Source organism: Nycticebus coucang, chromosome 9 (assembly GCF_027406575.1).
Source record: "Nycticebus coucang isolate mNycCou1 chromosome 9, mNycCou1.pri, whole genome shotgun sequence".
In the NCBI taxonomy this organism is placed as follows: Eukaryota; Metazoa; Chordata; class Mammalia; order Primates; family Lorisidae; genus Nycticebus; species Nycticebus coucang.
This window is the reverse complement of record NC_069788.1, coordinates 104,254,830-104,273,183: the sequence shown is the minus strand read 5'-3', so window position 1 is coordinate 104,273,183 and position 18,354 is coordinate 104,254,830. Positions and strand designations below refer to the sequence as shown.

At 38.6% G+C, this 18,354-nt stretch overlaps 1 protein-coding gene across 1 annotated transcript in view; it reads left to right on the top strand.

The window, feature by feature from the left end:
• Positions 1-5,850: 5,850 nt before the first annotated feature.
• The window catches only part of TSHR (thyroid stimulating hormone receptor), a 204,199-nt gene continuing 191,695 nt past the window's right edge, over positions 5,851-18,354 (top strand). The window contains exon 1 of the mRNA XM_053603560.1: positions 5,851-6,071. Within this exon, the coding sequence (XP_053459535.1) occupies positions 5,902-6,071 (170 nt within the window). The 5' untranslated portion in view covers positions 5,851-5,901. The remainder of the gene's footprint in view (positions 6,072-18,354) is intronic.

The following is an 18,354-nucleotide window of genomic DNA, read 5'->3' as shown; positions in this document are numbered from 1 at the left end:
TGGCAATTGCAACAAGAACAAAAATAAACAAATGGAACTTAATTAAACTGAAAAGCTTCTGTACAGCTAAGGAAATGCAACCAAAGCAAATACATAACTTACACAATGGGAAAGGTTATTTGCATATTTTGAATCAGACAAAAGCTTGATAACTAGGATGTATAGAGAACTCAAATTAATCCACATGAAAAAAGCCAACAATCCCATAGATCAATGGGCAAGAGACACGAATAGAACCTTCTGTAAAGAAAACAGACAAATGGCTAACAAACATATGAAAAAATGCTCATCTTTCCTAATTATTAGAGAAATCCAAATTAAAACCACCCTGAGATACCATCTAACCCCAGCGAGAATGGCCCAGATCACAAAAATCTCAAAACTAAGGATGCTGGCATGGATGTGGAGAGAAGAGAACACTTTTACACTGCTGGTGGGACTGCAAACTAATACAACCTTTTTGGAAGGAAGCATGGAGAAACCTCAAAGCACTCAAGCTAGACCTCCCATTTGATCCAGCAATCCTATTACTGGGCATCTACCCAGTATGAAAAAAATCCTTTTATCATAAGGACACTTGTACTAGACTGTTAATCGCAGCTCAATTTACAATTGTCAAAATGTGGAAACAGCCTAAATGCCCACCAACCCAGGAATGGATTAACAAGCTGTGGTATATGTATACCATAGAATACTATTCAGCCATTAAAAAAAATGGAGACTTTACATCCTTCGTATTAACCTGGATGGAAGTGGAAGATATTATTCTTAGTAAAGCATCACAAGAATGGAGAAGCATAAATCCTATGTATTCAATTTTGATATGAGGACAAGTAATGACAATTAATGACTGGGGGGATGGGGGAAGGGGAAAGCAGAGATAGAGAAGGAGGTAGGGGGGATTGGGGAAAGGAAGAGCAGAGAGAAGGAAAGAGGGAGGAGGTGGGGTCTTGATGCATGGCACACTTTTGGGGGGCAAGTCACAATTGTAAGGGGACTTTACCTAACGAATGCAATCAGTGTAACCTGGTTTTTTGTATGGCACCAAGTGTGCTGTTATAGGTAAAGTAAAAAGGATCTCTAATATCTTGATATGGGGGGATTGAATGAAACTACTTAAAAGTCTCTCTCAGTCAAGACATTGGTGAAATTCACTCTTTATATCACCAAGAGACCATCATAAATGCTTGTTGACTCTTTCTACACGGAGTTTTCAAGCTTGACTAAGAAGTAAGTCTAAGAACAGTCAAAATAAAAAAATAAGCTGTCACAACCAGAGTATTACCCACTAACTCAAAGATTCATCTTTAGCTATTCATTATGCACAAGCACAATTATATGAGCACATAATGTTCTTTCCAGCTATATACCTACTAATTATAGTTATCACTGTCAAGAGCATCAGGACTATAAAACACAGCAAGTCATATGCATTTAGGTCAAAATGAACAAATATTAATGCACAAACCAAAAGTGTAAATTATTTTTATTGTACCTAAGTAATATAGCTTTAATATTAATAGGTACCTTTTGGGAAAACTTTAATAGGTACCTTTTGGGAAAAGATGGAACACACAGAGACATTAATTGCCAAACATCACTTCTGATATTTGAACTATGCTAATGGTTCTTCTACAAGAAGGAAAATAAAATGTTCTATGACCATTCTCACTCATTTGTTACATTTTAAGGATTTTTTGTTGTGTGTTTGGTAGACCTGAATGCAAACATTTTTTATTTAAACTGATCATAGATCATCGTCTCATCTCATGTATTTATTTGCTCCAATTTGAAAGTTACGCTTAGAAAATAAAATTGCTTCAAAATATCAATGAAATGTTCAGGAAGGAAGTGACTAATGAAAGCACAGTACATCAATGGCTTGAGAAGTTCCATTCAGAAGATTTTTTTTTTTTTTTTGGAAATAAGCCATGTGAGTGACCTGAGACCAATATAGATAATGATGAGTTGAAAATTGTAGTGGAAGCAAATCCATCTCAACCTACCTGAGGATTAGCAGCAAGTTTTGGCATGACTATTCCAACAATTTGGACCATTTGAAGCAAATCAGCAAGGTAAGGAAGCTGAATAGATGGTCTCCACATGAATTAAATGAGCATCAGAAAAGAAACCATCTTGAAGCTTGCCTTTCTTTGCTGTCATGATATAAACGCAAACCATCTCTACACTGTATTATATTGGCAAAAAATGGATTATTTTTGACAATTGCAAGCATTTGGCAAATGGTTGGATAAAGATGAAGTGCTTTGAAATATAGGCCAAAACCACATATTCATCAAAACCATTCCACCCACCCTTTTCACTGGACTTCCAGCCTCTCAGGGGTTAACCTTTGCTAATCTCTTTCTCCTTCTTGTTTTGCTTCACAAATTCTTCTCATGGAATCTCTGGAAAGTTCTTGCACTTTTCCCTCAGAATTATACTCAATCCACGTTTGTTTGTTTTTTTCTTTTTAGCCAATACTTTTTCTTCCAGCAAAAGAAAAGAAACACCTAAGGCAAGAGCACAGCTAAATGAAATGGAAAATGAAAAATCAGTACAAAGGATCAATAAAACAAAAAGTTGGCTCTGCGAAAAGATAAACAAAATTGATACACCATTTGCTTGATTGACCAGAAAGAGAACAGATTGGACCCAATAATATTTTGAAATTTTTTAAAAAGAGGATAAGTTACATTTTTTAATGATCTGGTTTATCAATAATTAAATCTATCCTATGTGATCTCCGAAATGACAGATCTAAATAATGTCAGAAATTAATCTCTTCATACAATTGGATTGCATAGTCATTTTATTATACTTAAAAGCATCCCTGTATGTACTATGACGATTTCTTTGTTATTCTGTAGTAACAGAACAATATCAGGAAAATTTCCAGATATTTGGAAACTAAAGTTAATAATAATATACTTCTAATTAGCCCATGAATCAAGGGGAAAAAAATAAAACAGAAAAATTGAAAGTATTTTAACCTCTGTGAAAATAAAATTACATATCAAAACCTGTGAGATGTCTCTAAAGTAGTACTTATAGGAAAATCTATAGTACTATATACCTATAATTTAATACTTTTATAAAAAGTAATAAAAAAACCTAGTTTCACCCTTAAAAAAACCTAGTTTCTTAAGAAACTAAGAAAAAAGAAGGAAAAATTAAACCCAAACAGACAAGGAAAGGAAATAATAAAGATCAGAGCATATATCAATGAAATAGAACATGGAAAAATAATCTATGAAACAAAAATTTGCTTCTTTGAGAATATTAATAAAATTTATATACCTCTGGATATACTAGTCAGGATAAAAAGAGAAAAGACACAAATTACCATGAACAGGTGTGAGAGAGTTGACATTAGAACAGATTATATAAGTGATGTATCATAAGAATGGAAAAACAAACATCATACATACCCAGTACCAAATGGAACTAGTAGATTAACACCTACCTGAAAAACACAGTGAAATTCACACAGAAGCTGGTGGGAATGAGTTGGGTAAATTCCTGCTGAATCAGAACATGGTACAGGTAGATGGCACACTACCTGGGAATAGGCCACACATACAAATCAGACTTCAATCTTACAAATGCAAACTATGGAATCTGTTCCTTAAGTAACTAAGAAAAAAGAAGGAATAGGACACACTTACAAATCCGACTTTAACCTTACAAATGCAAACTATGGATTGTAATTGTTTGTATCCCCACGTTTATCTGAAAATTTAAAAAGATCAGATTATATACATATAAAGAGAATAAGAGAATGTTATGAACAAAACCATGCAAAAAATTCGACAATTTAGATGGAATTCATTGTAGGACACAAACTGGCAAGGCTGCCTCAAGCTAGCTGTATATCCATGAGTGTTTTCAGAAACTGAATTTATAGTTAAATATGTTCCAACAGGAAAATTCAACGTCCACTTAATTCTAAGTTCAGAACACTTAATTCTGGTAAATTCAACCACATAATTAAGGAAGTAATAATACCAAATTTCCCTCATAGAAATTTGAAGAGGAGGGAATATTTCCCAACTGATTCTGTGAGGGAAGAATTAATTACTGTGGTATCAAAGAGAGACAAAAATTACAGAAAAGAACAGAACTGCTATCCCTTGTGAATATCTATGAAAATTTTCTAAACAGAATTTTAGCAAATCTAATCCAAGTATACACATGTATACAAAAATAAATACATTACAATCAAGTAGGGTTTTTCTCTGGGATACAAGGTGGGCTTAACGTTCAAAAATTGATCACTACGAATTTACCACAATTAACGAATCACCATGAAACCACTGTCACAAGCAAGATTTAAAATAATTTCAGAAAGTTCACTGGTGTTCATTTGTAGTCAGCCTCTCTTCTGAACCCCAGGCCTTTGCAACCACTCATCTGTTTCCTGTTCCTACAGTTTTGCTTTTTTGAGAATGTCATATAAATGAATTCGTTAACATGAATAATTACCTATAAATACACAATATTTTTCAGTTTGGCTTCTTTCAGTTAACATTATGCATTCAAGATTCATGCATGTTGTATATAGGAGCAGTTCATTATTATTGTGTAATAGTGTTCCGTTATGTGGATGTATCAGCATTTGTTTAACCATTGCCTACCTGAGGGACATTTTGGGTTGTTTTCAGTTTTTGGTGATTATAAATGAAGCTTGTATAAACATAGAAATGTGAGTATTTTAAGTGTACACGTCAATGAATTTTGATAAAAGTAAACATCCACTTCACCACCAGCCTAAGAAATAGAATCCCTATATCCCTCGCTTTTTTCTAGTCAATACCTCTTAACTTTTATTCTGACTTCTATCACCCTAGCTTTTTTCCCTGTCCTACAGGTACACATAAAAGGAATCACATAGTTGTAAGGAGTTGATAGTCCTTTTACCCTAAGAGGAATAAACAAGCAATTGAAGACTTTTAAGAAGGAAAGTGGCACAATCTAGTTTATATTTGCAATTGGCTACCGTGTGAGGAATAATGAGATGATGGGGTGCCATTTAAGTATTATTTTCTTCTCATCTAGTTGGTGATATATTTCAGTAAACTCCTTGGCCAGACCAGAACTTGCAGGCGGGATCCATTCCGGAAACATAGAACCGTTTCTGCCGTTCCCGGTTCTCCCCAGCAGATGGCCCCAGAGCCCAGTTCCTGACTTGACTCGCGGAGTCCGCCGGCTGCAGCGTGTGGCGGGCGCCGCGAGGCGACTCCTGGCGGCGATTCCTGCACCACAGGCGCAGCCGGCGCGGAGCGCTGCTGGGGGGCGCTGAAGCTGGGGGGCCGCCAGGGTCGCGCGCCGGCTTGGGGTGCACCCCCGGCCGGCCAGAGATGTGCCCTCCTCCAACTCTCCGCAGAGGCATCTGCAGTTTTGCAGGACACTGGTCCTCCCTGGGAAAGACTCCGCGGGCAATTTCTCTGCATAGAGTGCGTGCACTATTAGGGGGCTATCCACGGGAAAGGGGGGCTCTTTGGGTTTAAAGAGAAGAAAAGGACAGGGCATCCAAACTAGGTTTTGAAGAGAACAAAAAGAATGCGTACACGGGTTAGAAAGCAAAGGGGACAGCCAGGACCGGTGTTCGGATGTCAGGGAACAGACGGCGAGGGCTGCGTGGCTCCAGCCAAGGAAAGTAAAGCAAGGAGGTTTGTTTGGGTGGAGAGTTGCCTAGGGAAGCAGAGCACTTAAGAGTCTCTTTTCACCCCTCTCCAGCCTCGTCTACAGTGGTGAGATCACAGCCCCTTCCAGCGAGCCTCCCTCCCCTCACCCCTCCCGCTCTCCCTTTCTCCTTCAGCCCAGAGGAATCGGAGGCACAGAGGGCTAAGAATGAGGGAGTGTGGAAGATGAAGAAATAGCCCTGGGGGCCGGTAGAAAATGAGGCCGGAGTCCCTGCTGCTTCTGGGACTGCTGCTCGCCCTGCCCAGGAGCCTGGGGGGAAAGGGGTGTCCGTCTCCTTCCTGCGAGTGCCATCAGGAGGAGGACTTCAGAGTCACCTGCAAGGATCTCCACCGCATCCCCAGCTTACCGCCCAGCACGCAGACCCTGTGAGTACTCGGGAGAGGAACAGGGAGGACCCAGAGGTTGAGGGGACCTGGAAAGGTGAGCAGAGTGCACAAAGCAGCTTGAGAACACACCAAAAACAGGGGAGGGTGCATGTCTGTGTGTTCCCACACTTGGGAAGATATTTTTGCTGACAACTGCATTATCTGTATGTGACACATAGAAAGGTAACAAAACTTTGGTATGAGTTGTTCTTTCTAAAGAGCTGCTGTTCTCCTCTATGCCTACTCGAAGCCCTGGCTGAATCTTTTTCACGTGCAGTATTAGTAAGATTAAGAATAACTCAAAAACTGACCTTTTTGGTCTCCCCTTGGGTAATAAAAAAAATGCCAAAAAAAAAAAAAAAAAGGTATTTCTAATTTTGGTCTTCTTAGATGGGAAATCATCTTAGCAGTTCTGGAGATTCATCAAAGAGTTGACAAAAGATTAATCAGAGGCCCCTTTATAAAACAAACTGTTCATACAATGTGTATAAATTACTCAAATGTGAACTGCCAGTGAAATAGTGCATACAGAACCCTCTTGTGATAGGCATGGTAGAAGTATAAATAGATGAAATTTAAACAAATAAAACATAAAATATGTATGTTTTCTAACTGCAGGTTAAATGTAACCAATTTAGAAATTTGAAGTTAAAAAGACTAGACGCATAATGTGTTTATTAACAGAAATTTAAATCAATGATTATTGAAAGGATAATTGTACATAAGACCAATGGGGGAAAAGGCCTTTCTTAACTGGTTAAAAATAGAACAGAAAGGATAGAAAAGCAACCTAGCTAATTAAACTCACTTAAGGTAAAAAAAAAAAAAAAAAATGCACTATTAAGGGAAATGCAGATAAATGAAAAGAAATAATGAATGAGAATTTAAGATTTTCTCAAGAATTTAGCTCATAGGGACATCCAACAGTAGGTGATTGGCTGGGCGCCTGGAGCTCAGTGGTTATGGGCGCCAGCACATGTACTGGGGCTGCTAGGTTCAAACCCAGCCAGAACCTGCTAAACAACAATGACAACTGCAACAAAAAAATAGCCGGGCATTGTGCTGGGTACCTGTAGTCCCAGCTACATGGGAGGCTGAGGCAAGAGAATCTCTTAAGCCCAACAGTTTGAGTGCTGTGAGCTGTGATGCCACGGTACTCTACCCAGGGTGACATAGTGAGACTGTGTCTCAAAACAAAACAAAAACAGTAGGTGATAAATATTTCAGCACAGGTGTTTATTTCTGTGCTCTGAGATACCCTGGTTTCTCAACTCACCTGAATTAATTAGTGCAATAACTTCCAAAGAATGTTTTCATTCCCCATGCAGCCACCATAAAATAAAATCTGTCCTCACCTCATCATCTTCTTGATTAAACCTCTACATTGATTCCTCATGGAATCCCAAATAAAATTGTTTTGTGCAACCTATAAGATTCAAGACCTAGCAGTCTTTCAAACCTCATTGCTCCTAATTTCTCTGACTTCCCACTCATTCAACAGAACTTCTAACACTTTACCCAAAGTTGCCTACTGTCACAACAGCCCTTGCCTTCCCTCCCACATTCTGTCTCCTCTACCTAAAGCACAGTTTCTCCCTTTTTCATCTGGCTGATGCTTACTTCAAAGTCCAGATTCCAGGTCTGTTCCTTTAGGAAGCTCTCCTGATCCTGACCTCTAGGCGGGTGAGCTACCTTCTTTCCCAAGAATATTCAGTGCATAGAACCATACCCTAGCCCTTTCCAGGGGTCCTCAAACTTTTTAAACAGGGGGCCAGTTCACTGTCCCTCAGATCATTGGAGGGCCCGACTATAGTTAAAAAAAAAAACTATGGGGCGGCGCCTGTGGCTCAGTGAGCAGGGCGCGGGCCCCATATGCCGAGGGTGGCGGGTTCAAACCCAGCCCCGGCCAAACTGCAACAAAAAAATAGCCGGGCGTTGTGGCGGGCGCCTGTAGTCCCAGCTGCTCTGGAGGCTGAGGCAAGAGAATCGCGTAAGCCCAAGAGTCAGAGGTTGCTGTGAGCCGTGTGACGCCACAGCACTCTACCGAGGGCGGTACAGTGAGACTCTGTCTCTACAAAAAACAAAACAAAAAAAAACTATGAATAAATTTCTATGCACCCTGCACATATCTTATTTTGAAGTAAAAAAAACAAAATGGGAACAAATACAACCATACGGCCTCATGTGGCCCGCGGAGCGTAGTTTGAGGACCCCTGCCTGTGTGCTATCCTGTAAGTTGCTATTTATTTGTGTACCCATCCAAGCAGGACATGAGCATGTCTAAAACAGGTGCTATCATTCAACCCTGAATTCCTCTGACCCAGCACAGGGCCTGGCACTACTAAGATACTCAAAAAAAAGCATAAGTAAATGACAGGAAAAATGAGTATGCTAGTCTCAGATTATCCCCTGTGTGGTGGGAAGACAGAACCCCAAGACATCACTTCTTCAGAGACTTCTCTAACAGTGGTAGATTTCAAGAGTCAATGAAGAAAGATGTGGTTCTGACAGTAGAAAAGGAACTCACAGCATTCTGTTCAAAATTCCACCAAATGTTGGGAAAAGAATGACGTTGGAGAGAAAGCAATGGAAAATGAGTCAAAAACCCAGCATTCCCTTCATCCCTCTCTAACTGTGAAACTGTGTGAAGTAATTTATTTGAAAGAACTCAAATTTGCTTTCTGTTAAAAGAGAGGGTTCAACTAGATGCTTTCTAGGAGACGTCCTGATGATGAGAGTAGCCTAAGGGAAGCCACTGGATCACAAAGAATAATTGGATACAGACAGCGGCAAGGAAGGTCAGGCTTTGAGGATAAGGGGGAGTGAAGTACAATACTATATTCTGTCGAATAAAGTTATCCTGAGATGGGGAAGAGAAAATTGATGAAAACTATGTATAAAGGGGGATAGCACATTCATCTGAACAATGACTCCAACCATCTGTGACAGTAACAAAGTGACATTCAAATCTTCTGTAAATTCTGGAAGAAAGAAGTCAACTACATAAAGCTAACAATTGTATTGTGCTTATTTGTGTGGGGCCCTATTCTCAGCACTTTGCAGGAACTTACCCATTGAATCTTCACCAAGTCCAATTGATTTCATTGTACTCCTTTTTTATTAATAAATGAGAATACTGAGGCACACACATGCATGTGGCAGGCACGCACACACACACACACACACACACAGTGAAGTGATTTGCTGAATATTGCACAACTTGTAAGGGTTAGAGCCAAGATTTGAAATAGCACATCACCAACTACAGAGCCTTTAAACTCCCCCCCTCAGATAAAAGTGGGTCTCAGACTTTGGAGAAAGAAGTTTGAAAACTAGTGATGTCCAATACACCACAGATAACCTCGAAGACTGCTATTTGGATGCAAAAACCCAAAGATTAGGAAGGAAGTGGGGAAAGGAAAGAAGGAAAGGAAGAAAGAGAGGCTGAAAGGGAGAGAGGGAAGAAGACTGTATCTAAGTTATAGAAGGCATTCCTTGCTGGGAAAAAAACAAAATAGATCTCTGTCATTAAAACACTATTCTGGGTAGTAAACCCTTTTCCAAATCTACTTAAATTACACAGGATTCATTGATAAGGCACCTGCTCTCATAAGATTTATATTGTTCAGAGGGTGCCTTTTTTCAAAGTTTTTGAAGTGCCTTCCTTAGTTTAAAATGTAAGCTCTTTTGTTCTTGCAGAGTTGTTTGCATTTTTTCTGCAACCTTCATCAAGATGCTGAATGAGCACTGCTTAGCCATTTTACAAATTGTTACAGTGCTGAGAACAATTCTTCCTAAGCCTATCTTCTACCTATGTATATTTTGGTGCTGAAAGGTAACCAGATCTGTTGGTGCACTGCCCATACACCTGCCCCAAGATCTAATGGATGTGTGGGAGATAATTAGTTATTGTTTGTGCATGTGTAGGAGCGTGCTACACTCTCATTATAACAGTGGTTTTAACTGGGTCAAAGGTGAGAAAGAGCTGGTATCCCTACTCCTACCCTCAAGGAACATTCTAGAATCTTTCATATACAGGTAGTCTGAAAAAAAAAAAAAAATTACTTTCCCCAGTTGAGGATTACTGATTTAAAGGAACTAAAATGAAGTAAGAGAATAAAATTAAAATTTTACATGTTGGCTATAATTATGCCTCCATGCATAAGATGATCATCCCTTGGTTTATTTATAAATTTAACTTTAACAATTGTCATTAAGGAGTATTTTATTGTTTAATAATACCTTCATAATTTTATAAATAACTTAGTGAAATAATAGTTAAAATGAATATGAATCTATTTTATTTTCAAGAATTTTGAATACTTGATAAAACTTAAATTAAACTTTATAGGTACTGGTCATCTTAAGATTTTAGGATAGCAGAGTGTCTCAGAGCCCACTCTTTGGAGTTAGACTGTCTGGGTTGAATGACTTGGTCTGCTATTACCTGAAATGCTTTGGGGAACCTTGCCTAGTTTCTCTGAGCCTCAGTTTCCTCATCTATAAAATAGGGATAATAATAATTTCTGCCTCATTGGATTGTTGGGAGTATGAAAATCATAACTGTCACACAGCTATAAATTGAATGTATGTTAAAGACTTTAATGAACTTACGGATGAATGCATATTAATGTCCCAAGTCTTCCATAACAAAGTATCACAGCCTAGGTGGCTTAAAACAACAGAAATTTATTCTCTCATAGTTCTGGAAGCTGTAAATCAGAAATCAAGGTACTGGTAGGGCCACACCTTCTCTGAAGGCACCTGGGACAAATCCTCCCTTGGGGCGTCCTAGCTTCTGGTGGCTGCTTACAATCCTTGGTATTCCTTGGCTCATAGCTACATCACTCCAGTTATTGGATTCAGGAGCCACTTTAATACAGGATGACATCAACCAAATATGTGACATCCGTAAATACACCTACAAAGTCCCTATTTCCAAATTTGGTCACATTCTGTGGCTTCAGGTAGATGTGAATTTTGGGTGGACACTTCAACTCCCTGCAATAAGGAAACTGATAAGATATTAGAACTGGTTCAAAAGAGAATCCACAATATAGACATATTTATAGATCAAGAATATTGGAGTGAACACACAAATGGACACAAAACTAGCTTCTACCATGGAAGGAAGTTCATGGAAGCTCTACCATACAGGACAGAATTTGCCTGTCTACAGACAAAATTATGTTGCATTGCTACAGTTTTCCATAGTCTAGAAAGTTGTAAAGTAGTTCTCATATGACTCAGAAACCTGGAAGAGTGTGCTCTAATCAATGCATAATTTCCCATTGAAACACAATTTTTTCCCTTATAATACTAGCTCCCAGTAAGCACAAAACAGGTAAAACAGACTGAGAACTCTGATTTCCCTTCAATTTTAGTAAATGCTAATCATATAAAATTTGGTAAAAACTCTAATTTCCATTACAACTTAAGTAAGTTGAAATGGAAATTTATAAATATATAAAATGCATAAATCACTCAATTATACGTTGTAAATTGGAATAGCAAAACCAATCTATTAAATATTTCTTTTCTTTTTTTTTTATTAAATCATAGCTGTGTACATTAATGTGATCATGGGGCACCATACTCTGGTTTTATAGACCGTTTGACACATTTTCATCACACTGGTTAACATAGCCTTCCTGGCATTTTCTTAGATATTGTGTTAAGACATTTATATTCTACATTTACTAAGTTTCACATGTACCCTTGTAAGATGCACCGCAGGTGTAATCCCACCAATCACCCTTCCTCTGCCCATCCTCCCCACCTCCCTCCACTCTCTCTTCTCCTTCCTTATATTCTTAGTTTATAACTGGGTTATAGCTTTCATATGAAAGCCATAAATTAGTTTCATAGTAGGGCTGAGTACATTGGATACTTTTTCTTCCATTCTTGAGATACTTTACTAAGAAGAATATGTTCCAGCTCCATCCATATAAATGTGAAAGAGGTAAAGTCTCCATCTTTCTTTAAGGCTGCATAATATTCCATGGTATACATATACCACAATTTATTAATCCATTCGTGGATCGATGGGCACTTGGGCTTTTTCCATGACTTATAAATTATGAATTGGGCTGCAATAAACATCCTCGTGCAAATATCTTTGTTATAATGTGATTTTTGTTTTTTTTTTCTTTTCTGTGGTTTTTGGTCGGGGCTGGGTTTGAACTCGCCACCTCCGGCATATGGGACTGGCGCCCTACTCCTTGAGCCACAGGCGCCACCCTATAATGTGATTTTTGGTCTTCTGGGTATATACCTAGTAGAGGAATTATAGGATTGAATAGCAGATCTATTTTTAGATCTCTAAGTGTTCTCCAAACATCTTTCCAAAAGGAATGTATTAATTTGCATTCCTACCAGCAGTTTTAGAAGTGTTCCCTTTTCTCCACATCCATGTCTATTAGATATTCTAACAGGCTGCCTTTTCTTAATACAAAACTCAAAATACCAAATCTGTATAGATTATATTGATTATTCTAAACTCAACACAAACATACTAACACTATGGGTCTGATTTAGATTCTCATTTCTATTCTTAATTCTAAATTTCCCCAAGCAAAAAATTGATCTTCCTTCCCTAGTGAACTCCAGGTTAGGATGCTCTACTAAAGGGGAACCTCCTCTTCCACCTGTAAGGGAAAAAACATTATCTTTTTTTCACCCACCACAAGGTTCATAGCTGAGGACCCTATTAAAAAAAAAAGGCAGATTATCAAGAGAAAGCATAATCAATTATTAAATGTTAGTTTAACATGACACAGTAGCTTTCTGAAATGAACACCTGAAGAAACAGAGAACTGTGTATTTTTGTGTGCACAGTTGTTCAGAAGTATGATGGGAGGACAAAGGGGTATGATCCAATAGTAATAAACACTAAGCAAGGCATGTTTAGATTCTTCTCTGTTGATTTCATTTCTTTCCTTCAAGTATAGGAACAACTACTCCAGAATGATGATCTTATGACCTACTTTAGAGGGAGGTCAGAGGATTCTTCTATGGCATACTTCAGGGTAGAAGGGTAGAAGGTAGAGAGACCTTCCTGCTTCTGCTGTTTTTGCAAATAGCTAAGTGCCAAATTTTGGGATAGTGTGTCCTGAACCCAGTCACATCTATCATTTAAGTATAATTCAGAGCACCCTTTTCCCTCTCAATGGGGTCCCAATCTTGAGAATAAATTACTCATAGATCTTACTAATAGAGCATGAAGTCCAGAAGCCATGGGACACACTGGGACATGCTGACCCTTGTTTATTGTCACCTTAGCTAGAAGTCTATAATTTAAAAAAAGAGTTGGGGGTGGCGCCTGTGGCTCAAAGGAGTAGGGCGCCAGCTCCATATACCAGAAGTGGTGGGTTCAAACCTGGCCCGGCCCTGGCCAAAAACTGAAAAAAAAAAAAAAAAAAAAAAAGAAAGGAAAGGAAAAAGGAAAAAGGAAAGGAAGAAGGAAGGAAGGAAGGAAGGAAATATTTTAAAAGAGGGTTTGGTCTCTTGGTACCACCTCAAATTCTGCCACCCTCACATAGATGGTACCAACCCTCCCTTACTGCTTCAGTTAAATTCTTAAGACACCCGAGTGTCTTTACTTCTGGTTTATTGCAAAAGCCTCTTAACTGATTTGCTTTCACCTTTGTCCTCAACAATTTATTTTTCACACAGCAACCAGAACCATCTTTTAAAATGTAGGTCAGGTCATGTCCGTCTTCTACTCAGCACATTTCTAGTTACCTCAAAATAAAAACCAGTCCTTTGAGTGGCCCAGAAGGTCCTACATGATCCATCCTCTTTATTTTCCCAATTCTTTTTTTTTATTATTTCAGAATATTATAGGAGTAAAAATGTTTTGGTTACATGGCTTGCTTTGATCTTGCTTAAACAAAGTTCTAAGTTGTGCCCATTACCCAAATAGTGTACATTGTACTCATTAGGTATGATGTCATTCATCCTTTCCCTCCTACCTGTTTTTATTCTTTCTTTCTTTCTTTCTTTTTTTTGGAAACAGTTTCACTTTGTCACCTTTGGTACAGTGCCATGGCATCATTGCTCACAGCAACCTCAAACTCTGGGGCTCAAGTGATTCTCTTGCTTTAGCCTCCCGAGTAGCTGGGACTACAGGCGCCCACCACAATGCCCAGCTATTTTTGGCCAGGGCTGGGTTTGAACCTCCCACCTCTGGCATATAGGGCCGGTGCCCTACTCCTTTGAGCCACAGGCGCCACCCAATGCCCAGCTATTTTTACACATGGGGTCTCGCTGTTGCTTAGGTTGGTCTTGAACTGTGAGCTCAGGCAATCTGCCTCAGCCTCCCAGAGTGCTAAGATTACAGGTGTGAGCCACTGCACTCGGCCTGATTTTCACTGAGTTTTACTTTCATCAGTGCATATGAGTGCTGATCACTATTAAATTAACACAATTTAATAGTGAGTGCATGCATGTTACTTTTTCCATTCTTATGGTACTTCACTTAGGAGAATAGTCGCTAGTTCCACCCAGATTGTTGTAAAAGGTATTAAATTCATTTTTTTTATTGAATAGTACCCCATGGTATATACATGCCACATTCTATTGTTAATCTACTCATGAATTGATGGGCGCTTTGGTTGATTCCACATCTTTGAAATTTTCAGTTGTGCTACCATACATATTCTAGTACAAGTGTCTTTTTGACAGAATGACTATTTTTCTTATGGGTAAATACCCAGCAGTGGGATTGCTGGATCAAATGGTAGGTCTACTTTAATTCTTTGACAAATCCCCATACCATTTTCCATAGAGGTTGTACTAGTTTGCAGTCCCACCAACAATATATATAAGAGTTCCTTTCTCTCCACATCCATGCCAGCATGTATTGTTTGGGGTCTTTTTGATAAAAGCCATTCTTACTGGGATTAGGTGACATCTCACTGTGGTTGTGAGTGCATTTCTCTGATGATTTGTGATGGTTAAGAATTTGAGAACTAATTGTCCATTAGTTGTCTTTCCAAAAGCTTTTCTTCATGTCTTTTACATGCTTTTTTTTTTTTTTAATGCAGTTTTTGTCTGGGGCGGGGTTTGAACCCGCCACCTCTGGCATATGGGGCCGGCGCCCTAGCCCTTTGGGCCACAGGTGCCACCCTCTTTTACCCACTTTTTAATGTTTTTTTTTTTTCTTGCTGATTTGCTTGAATACTTTTTAGATTCTGATTATTAGTCCTTTATTGGGTGAACAGCCTACAACTATTTTCTCCCATTCTGTAGGCTATTTAGTCTGCTGATTGTTACATTGGCTGTGCAGAAGCTTTTTAATTTAATCAAGTCCTATTTATTTATTTATTTTTGTTGTTTCTGTGATTTCCCTCAGAGTCTTCTTCACAAATTCTCTGCCTAGGCCAATATGTAGAAGAGTTTTTCAAACAATTTCCTCTAGAATTCTTACAGTTTCATGTCTTAGATTTAAATCCTCATTCTATTTCTTTTTTTTTTTTTTTTATTGGTGAAATTTTTTTTTTTTATTGTTGGGGATTCATTGAGGGTACAATAAGCCAGGTTACACTGATTGCAATTGTTAGGTAAAGTCCCTCTTGCAATCATGTCTTGCCCCCATAAAGTGTGACACACACCAAGGCCCCACCCCACTCCCTCCGTCCCTCTTTCTGTTCCCCCCCAATAACCATAATTGTCATTAATTGTCCCATATCAAAATTGAGTACATAGGATTCATGCTTCTCCATTCTTGTGATGCTTTCCTAAGAATAATGTCTTCCACGTCCATCCAGGTTAATACGAAGGATGTAAAGTCTCCATTTTTTTTAATGGCTGAATAGTATTCCATGGTATACATATACCACAGCTTGTTAATCCATTCCTGGGTTGGTGGGCATTTAGGCTGTTTCCACATTTTGGCGATTGTAAATTGAGCTGCAATAAACAGTCCAGTACAAGTGTCCTTATGATAAAAGGATTTCTTTCCTTCTGGGTAGATGCCCAGTAATGGGATTGCAGGATCAAATGGGAGGTCTAGCTTGAGTGCTTTGAGGTTTCTCCATACTTCCTTCCAGAAAGGTTGTACTAGTTTGCAGTCCCACCAGCAGTGTAAAAGTGTTCCCTTCTCTCCACATCCACGCCAGCATCTGCAGTTTTGAGATTTTGTGATGTGGGCCATTCTTACTGGGGTTAGATGATATCTCAGGGTTGTATTGATTTGCATTTCTCTAATATATAGAGATGATGAACATTTTTTCATGTGTTTGTTAGCCATTCGTCTGTCGTCTTTAGAGAAGGTTCTATTCATGTCTCTTGCCCATTGATATAAGGGATTGTTGGCTTTTTTCATGTGGATTAATTTGAGTTCTCTATAGATCCTAGTTATCAAGCTTTCGTCTGATTGAAAATATGCAAATATCCTTTCCCATTGTGTAGCTTGTCTCTTTGCTTTGGTTATTGTCTCCTTAGCTGTACAGAAGCTTTTCAGTTTAATGAAGTCCCATTTGTTTATTTTTGTTGTTGTTGCAATTGCCATGGCAGTCTTCTTCATGAAGTCTTTCCCCAGGCCAATATCTTCCAGTGTTTTTCCTATGCTTTCTTTGAGGATTTTTATTGTTTCATGCCTTAAGTTTAAGTCCTTTATCCATCTTGAATCGATTTTTGTGAGTGGGGAAAGGTGTGGGTCCAGTTTCAGTCTTTTACATGTAGACATCCAGTTCTCCCAACACCATTTATTGAATAGGGAGTCTTTCCCCCAAGGTATGTTCTTGTTTGGTTTATCAAAGATTAGGTGGTTGTAAAATGTTAGTTTCATTTCTTGGTTTTCAATTCGATTCCAAGTGTCTATATCTCTGTTTTTGTGCCAGTACCATGCTGTCTTGAGCACTATGGCTTTGTAGTACAGACTAAAATCTGGTATGCTGATGCCCCCAGCTTTATTTTTGTTACAGAGAACTGCCATAGCTATACGGGTTTTTTTCCGGTTCCATACAAAACGCAGAATCGTTTTTTCCAAATCTTGAAAGTATGATGTTGGTATTTTGATAGGAATGGCATTGAATAGGTAGATTGCTTTGGGAAGTATAGACATTTTAACAATGTTGATTCTTCACATCCATGAGCATCGTATGTTCTTCCATTTGTTAATATCCTCTGCTATTTCCTTTCTGAGGATTTCATAGTTTTCTTTATAGAGGTCCTTCACCTCCTTTGTTAGGTATATTCCTAGGTATTTCATTTTCTTTGAGACTATGGTGAAGGGAGTTGTGTCCTTAATTAGCTTCTCATCTTGACTGTTATTGGTGTACACAAAGGCTACTGACTTGTGGACATTGATTTTATATCCTGAAACATTACTGTATTTTTTTGATGACTTCTAGGAGTCTTGTGGTTGAGTCTTTGGGGTTCTCTAAGTATAAGATCATGTCGTCAGCAAAGAGGGAGAGTTTGACCTTCTCTGCTCCCATTTGGATTCCCTTTATTTCCTTATCTTGCCTAATTGTATTGGCTAGAACGTCCAGCACTACGTTGAATAGTAAAGGTGACAGAGGACAACCTTGTGTGGTTCCAGTTCTAAGAGGAAAAGCTTTCAGTTTTACTTCATTCAGTAAAATATTGGCTGTGGGTTTGTCATAGATAGCTTCAATCAGTTTTAGAAATGTGCCACCTATGCCTATACTCTTCAGTGTTCTAATTAGAAAAGGATGCTGGATTTTATCAAATGCTTTTTCTGCATCTATTGAGAGGATCATGTGATCTTTATTTTTGCCTCTGTTAATATGGTGGATAACGTTTATAGACTTGCGTATGTTAAAGCAGCCTTGCATCCCTGGGATGAAGCCTACTTGATCATGATGAATGACTTTTTTGATGATAAGCTGTAATCTATTGGCTAGGATTTTGTTGAGAATTTTTGCGTCTATGTTCATGAGTGAGATTGGTCTGAAATTCTCCTTTTTGTTTGGGTCTTTTCCTGGTTTTGGTATCAGGGTGATGTTTGCCTCATACAATGTGTTGGGGAAGATTCCTTCTTCCTCAATTTTTTGGAATAATTTCTGCAGTACAGGAATAAGCTCTTCCTTGAAGGTTTGATAGAATTCTGGAGTGAAGCCATCTGGACCAGGGCATTTTTTGGGTTGGAAGATTTTTTATTGTTTCTTTGATCTCAGTGCTTGAAATTGGTCTGTTCAGGAGCTCTATTTCTTCCTGGCTGAGTCTAGGGAGAGGGTGTGATTCCAAATATTGATCCATTTCCTTCACATTGTCAAATTTCTGGGCATAGAGTTTCTGGTAGTATTCAGAGATG